At 51.5% G+C, this 6167-nt stretch overlaps 3 protein-coding genes across 3 annotated transcripts; 1 reads left to right on the top strand and 2 right to left on the bottom strand.

The window, feature by feature from the left end:
• On the bottom strand, positions 1-1105 carry BO79DRAFT_190020 (class I SAM-dependent methyltransferase; the record flags this gene model as incomplete). The annotated part of the gene is made up of 2 exons (XM_025680701.1): positions 987-1105; positions 1-898 (listed from the first exon to the last, which is right to left on the bottom strand). The coding sequence occupies exons 1-2, from the start codon at positions 1091-1093 to the stop codon at positions 1-3; spliced, it is 1005 nt and encodes a 334-aa protein (XP_025542893.1). The 5' UTR covers positions 1094-1105.
• Positions 1106-1319: 214 nt separating this feature from the next.
• Positions 1320-2965, top strand: BO79DRAFT_190017 (NAD(P)/FAD-dependent oxidoreductase). The gene is made up of 3 exons (XM_025680700.1): positions 1320-1427; positions 1504-2488; positions 2558-2965. Exons 1-3 carry the CDS (start codon positions 1379-1381, stop codon positions 2847-2849), a joined length of 1326 nt encoding a protein of 441 aa, XP_025542892.1. The 5' UTR covers positions 1320-1378; the 3' UTR covers positions 2850-2965.
• Positions 2966-4665: 1700 nt separating this feature from the next.
• On the bottom strand, positions 4666-5664 carry BO79DRAFT_252129 (putative TATA-box-binding protein; the record flags this gene model as incomplete). The annotated part of the gene is made up of 4 exons (XM_025685906.1): positions 4666-4682; positions 4743-5157; positions 5235-5322; positions 5396-5664. 4 exons carry the CDS (start codon positions 5662-5664, stop codon positions 4666-4668), a joined length of 789 nt encoding a protein of 262 aa, XP_025542891.1.
• Between the last annotated feature and the right edge of the window lie 503 nt (positions 5665-6167).

The raw sequence follows: 6167 nt of genomic DNA, 5'->3' as shown, positions 1-6167 counted from the left end.
TCACTTCTCTCTCCTCGCCGGCCGCAAGACATACTTCCACGTTGTCCCAAAATGCCAGCGCTTCTCTTCCACCACCTCCAACCCACTATCCCGCACAATCTTCCCAATATCCCGATTCCACCAACACCCATGTCTATCCGCATGCGCCGACGCCAAATTATCCAAGATACGATTGAGCCAATCATAATGCGACCGCCCGTGCTCCAACAACAAGATCTCACCCTTGTTCGGGTCAACAACCGTCCCCAGATGGCGCAACGTGCCCACCGGATCTGGCATCGAACACAGCCCCATGGTCTGCACCACCGTATCATAATAGCCCTCGTCACCCTTCCGTGACGGATCAACAGGACGCCTAGAAACACCCGCCGCATCCTGCACCTCGAAGTTCACCGGCACCTCATGCTCCGGGAACTGTTTCGCGAACTTGGCCTTGGTGATCCCCACCATCTCCGGACTCAGATCCACAAATGTGACGGACCGGCATCCATGCACACCGACACGCCCCTTGTTATCGAGCCCCCTCCGCTGTCCGAGCTCATAATACGGGAGGTTTCGACCCGTACCGCAGCTGACTTCGAGGACATCGCCGCGTGCGCGACTGATCAAGTCTGCGCGCTTGGAGCCCATGCGCATGACTTTCTCGGACATTTCGACGTCTGCGTCGAAGGTGCGTGCGGTGTGGTTGTAGCGGTCGGAGACATCGTGGGGAACGGAGAGAGATTGCGATTGGGTGACTTCGCGACGGTAGGAGGCGTAGAGGTAGCCGATGTAAGTGCTAAGAGTGAGGGCGCTGACGCCGAGGATGGTCATGATTCTGGGGGATACGGGGGCGGGCGGAGGCGTAGAAGGGAGGTCCTTGAGGTGTTGGTTGGCACGTTTAGGTAAGGTTTTGGGTCTGCATATCACAGTAAGTCAGTAGGCGTGGACTGGATTTGTCGCTGACGGAAAGCGACATGGGCAATGCGGAGTTCGTTAGGACTAACCCGGTGCCATCTGCTACTGGGAATCGAGGCGCTGGCTTGGAAGCAGAAGCAGAAGCAGGCAACTTGGCCTTCTTCAGCGCTGCTCGCCCGACTCGTGGTGCGCTCATGGTTGCGGCGACTGGAGTGATGTGGAATAAAGTGCGGAGGTGAGAGGAAAAGATGGAGAAGTTGGAGAAACTCAAAGATCGGACACCGACCGCCAAGACAATCAGGCACGAGCTTGTTAATTTCATTTGCCAATGCGCCGTTATCGCTGCATCTCCGAATCATACCACCAACTATATAGTCTCTTTCTTCCCCTCATTCTGTGAGAGTCGACCTCCTCTCAATATACTCCATTCAGATTCTCGCCTTCTCTCTCATCATTATAATTTGTTTGCTCCACCCGCAACATGTCACTCCCCGCCAACATTCTTATTGTCGGCGGAGGGGTCTTCGGCCGTAAGTCGCACCACACACACCGCACCCATTTTCCCCCCGGATGTCCAGCATGAGCCAACTTGCTCATTCAATCCAGTATCTACTGCGCTCTCCCTCTCGCACCGTCATCCCAACTCTCAGATCACCCTCCTGGAAGCCTCCCCGATTATCCCCAACCCGCACGGCTCTTCCGTCGACTCCTCCCGTATTGTTCGTGCCGACTACTCCCAACCACACTACGCCAAACTCGCCGCCGAAGCCCTTGATCTCTGGCGCAACACCGAGTGGGGCAAAGAAGGCCGATACATCCAGAACGGTCTTCTCCTGGTCTATCCCCCCGGTAGTACCAATGCCCGCGACTACGCCAACAAGAGCTACGAAAACGTCAAGCAAATCCCCGGCCAAGATGTCGAACTCCTCCCCACTCGTGAGGAGGTCGCGCGTGTCGCCCCTGCCTACGGAGTGAACCGCAGCGTTGCAGGTGGCTACGTGAACTGGGGCTCAGGCTGGTCCGACGCCGAAGCGGGTGTCCGGTACACCAAGCAGCGTCTGGACCAGGAAGGAAAGGTCATCTTCAAGACTGGCGACGTGAGCAGTCTCCAATACAGCAACGACAAGACCAACAGAGTCACTGGCGTCAACCTTGCCGATGGATCATCCCTGACAGCCGACCTTGTCGTCCTCGCAACAGGAGCCTGGACCGCCAAGCTCGTCGATCTACGCGGTCGAACCGTCCAGACCGGTCAAGCGATCGCATACATCCGCATCTCAGACGAAGAACAAAAGCGTTTCGAGCACATGCCTACGATTCTTAACTTCGCGACGGGCATCTTCATCATCCCGCCGCGCAAAAACCTGCTCAAGATTGCCCGACATGCGTACGGTTACGTTAATCCTGTCCAGGTCCCGGTTCCTGGCACCACCAAGGACGAGGGACAGAACATGCATGTCAGTCTGCCAGAGAAGGGAGTGCCTATTCCTGCCGAAGGCGAAAAGGCATTCCGGGAGGCTTTGAAGGAACTGATTCCCTCCTTCGCGGATCGGCCATTCGCTGAGACTCGCGTTTGCTGGTACACTGATACGTGAGTGCCTATCCCCATTCAACTGTGTAATTGGTTGAATTCCTGGCTAATATATACAATTGATAACAGCCCCAATGGCGACTTCATCATAACATACCACCCCGACCATCCTGGCCTCTTCCTCGCTACGGGCGGCAGCGGCCACGGATACAAGTTCCTCCCCGTGCTGGGCGACAGGATCGTCGACGCACTGGAAGGTAAGCTGGATCCTGCGCTGCAGGACTTGTGGAAGTGGCCTGCTGCAGTGTCGGAGAGTCAGTTCGATGGAACTGAGGATGGCAGTCGTTCAGGACCGAAGGGGTTGCGATTGATGGACGAGTTGTTGAAGACGAGAAAGGCGAAGAGAGGTAGTTTGCTGTGAGGAAACAAAAATGGGGGTTATATAGATTAGAGTTTGCTGTTGTGTAGACTTCACTAGACTGTATATATTGACGGTGGAAATATGCAGTAAAAGATGTGTGTACGTATAGAGGGTGGGGACATACTACGTGCACTTGGTCCGATAAAATGGAAATTTGGAGAATATAAGAGACAAACCATAATCTGAGGTTGGAATAAAAGCAAGATGTGTAATAACTGCCTTTCTCTTCTAGTATATCTATCAAATCACAGAAAGAAGCGACTTGGAAATGTTGTATCTACTCTCCTACTGAGTCCTTGTGCAAGGTAGCTAGCCCAACAACCACCCACCTATCTGCACCATAGCTTCTCACAAGTGCACTACAGAATCAACAGCGGTGCTAGTCTCAACTAAATGTTCCCTGTAAAGTAAACATGACATTTCCTCATTACAATCAGGGGCATGGCTTCCCCCCTCGGCAGCCAGGGAACGACTCCCAATTTGTTCAAGCAGCAAAGAAGGCCGAGTCCATTCACGTTTCAACACATGAACTGAAACTATGCCTATCAGCACATCGTACCAAGGGACAAGGAGAGACAGATTAGGGCTTCAGGGAATGGTTGGTGGGTTGGTTGGTTGGCTTTACGGGGCGTCTGAAAACTTCAATTGTGGTTATTCCATCACCGATATACAAGAGGTAAAATCTATTCTATTCTTCTAGTCGAATTAGATTTCATCGTTCTATCTGATGTGTGTAGGTTAATCAAACTCATGTGTAGACGGACAGACAAGGACATGAGTACTACACCAAATTAGAGCATTGGAAAAAGCATGCCCGACGTGATCTGACCTCAAAGACACACAAACAACTACTACATAAGGTCAAGACAGGTTCTAGCTGCATGACAATAATGTACCACCCACTGTTTCAGGAAGAACAGGGGGGGAGTGGAGATATTAACCCCGAATCACGGGGAAATTAAATTCATGCAAGGGTCCCGTCCGTCCGCAGGAGTTATCTATCAGGTACACACTTTAATAACACACAGCCAAGACTAATTAAACTATAAACTACTACAAGCTACTACATAGTTAAGATTAATGTCCGACACACTGACGTTCTACATCATATGACACTGGAACAGACAAGGGATATGCGCATGCATGTCTCGAGTTCATTTTCTACCCATAAAAGTAATAAGGAAATAGTCAAGAATAATTATGCCACTATTTGGAACCTGGGCACGCACGCCCATCCTTCATTCTCCCAGTGTGTATTTCATCCACTTCCGTAGCAGAGCGTAGCGATCTAGAACAATAAACAGGAAAGATTTTTTTTTGGGTGCTTGAGCTTGAGAAGTTAACCCTCCGAATCAATAGCAAGCAAGTCCTCGGAGGTCCGAACCACCTCGAGCGATGACGAAAGCCATACACATCGAGGATCACTGCCAATAGGCAAAGAACAGAAAACCAATAATTAGAAGGAGGCAACCATTCGACCAGCGCACAGTACCGCCCCCTTGAATCTGCGGTGTGCGACTATCTAAGATGGTGAGACACTTTGTTTGTTGAAACAGGAAGGAAAAAAGGATAATAGAGACCAATCGCTCGAACGCCGTACAGATGCTAGCATGAAAATCGTGATGTGCAAAGGTGTAGAAGAGAGAAAAATCGGAACAGCAAAAAAAGCATCAGCCGTGCTGGGTTGAAGCGCGTTGTCCGTTCATAGTACAACCTCGCGGGCCAGTGCAAGGGGAAAAGCCAAGTGTTAATACAAGTTGATGAAGATGGGAAGGACGAGGTGGTCGAGATCTTCCTGAGAAAAGGCGATGCCCTTTTAGACTTTACGGAAATCTTTACACCTGGTTAGCACGATGACCACTTCAAATCCGAAGTGAGGAGAGCAATGCATACCCGAAAGCACAGGATAGATCAGTTCGAACGCCTGGTAGATCTCCTCACGGACCTTAGCACCGGTGAGGACGATCTTTCCACTGACGAAGATAAGCAGCACGATCTTAGGCTTCATCATGCGGTAGATAAGACCGGGGAACAATTCAGGTTCGTAGGAACTGAAGTTGTGATGGCGACTGGCCAAACCCTCCAGGCGGATGGGGAACTTGATATCGCAAGAACCCACGATGTTCTGGATCTTGAAATCCGTGAACTTGGCATTGAAACCAAGCTTCTGAATGATACGTGCGTATTTTCTGGAAGCCAGCTTGGAGTCATCCTCCGACTTGGCACCAGTAACCACCATCTTGCCGGAGGCGAAGATCAAAGCGGTCGTCTTCGGCTCTCGGATACGCATGATCACGGCCGCGAAACGCTATTGGAAGAAAAAAGAACAGTTCAGCCACACTATGCCCTGACATATCAAGCACAGGGAGGTGTGGAAAGTAATACCTTAGGGTTGTACTCCGCATTTCTTGCGTGGAGAGCGATCGTTTTCAAGTCCAGACGACAGTCAAGGTTGACCGTCGCGACAATGTTTCTTCAAAGAAAAAGAGAGATCATTGTTCAGTAATCTGGTGACCCAGAAATAGAGACAGCAAGAGTATACTCACTGCAACGTAGGCACAATGCCACTTCCCGGAGTGTTGGCACCGGGAGTCGCAGCTGGAGTTGCGGGCGCCACCCCGTTGCCATTAGCGGCATTTCCTCCCTGCTGCTGACCGTTCATCATCCCATTCGCACCCTGAGCCATCGCCATGTTTCCGTCTTTATCGGAAGGCGGAGTCAAGTCGCCGGCACCACCGGGGAAGGACAGAGAGGCGGGGGAAGTGAAGGCCCGGGCCTGCTGCGCGGTAGAAGGATGGGTCGTAAGAGAATCCATCGCGACGTGAGTAGTGGAATACTCGAGCCGTAAACCAGCCGACGCTGAGAGTAGATAGAAAAGCTTTTTGCAGATAGCAGTCTGTGTAGACGCAGAGCTCAAAGTCAGTCAAGAGAGGACAGACAAGGTGAGTGACAGATGGAGATGACGCTCAAAGAGACTCAAGAGCGACAGGCACCTGAGGTGTCTGCCTGGAAAGGCAAGACAAGTGAGGTCAAGACCAAGTGAAGAGAACAACGTACCCTTTGCGGGAGATGGACAAGTCAATGTCTCCCCTGCAGCAATACTGCTCTGGGATCCAAGCAATAAACCGTTTCGAAGACGAAACGGAATGAAGTCAAGGTGGAGTGCAGAGGTATGTGACAGGCGATGACAAAAAGCCGCCGTGGAGGAAGGAGGATAAGGTGGATGGGAAGGGAGAATAAGGCAGCGACCAGGGGACTAGAAAAGCACAGTCAAGTGTTTTCTAGGGGAGATTAACTCAAGAGCAGCAGCGTTCACAA

This window comes from Aspergillus costaricaensis (genome assembly GCF_003184835.1).
Source record: "Aspergillus costaricaensis CBS 115574 unplaced genomic scaffold BO79scaffold_6, whole genome shotgun sequence".
NCBI classification, from domain to species: Eukaryota; Fungi; Ascomycota; class Eurotiomycetes; order Eurotiales; family Aspergillaceae; genus Aspergillus; species Aspergillus costaricensis.
Note: the sequence above shows the minus strand (reverse complement) of the source record. Positions and strands in the feature narration are given on the sequence as shown.

What these genes read in the sequence shown, in the direction of transcription:
- BO79DRAFT_190017 (XM_025680700.1), top strand. Translation starts at nt 1,379, where the DNA reads ATGTCACTCCCCGCCAACATTCTTATTGTCGGCGGAGGGGTCTTCGGC. An exon ending in CGGCGGAGGGGTCTTCGGCC is followed by an intron (nt 1,428 to 1,503) that starts GTAAGTCGCACC and finishes CATTCAATCCAG; the next exon opens with TATCTACTGCGCTCTCCCTC. An exon ending in GTTTGCTGGTACACTGATAC is followed by an intron (nt 2,489 to 2,557) that starts GTGAGTGCCTAT and finishes AATTGATAACAG; the next exon opens with CCCCAATGGCGACTTCATCA.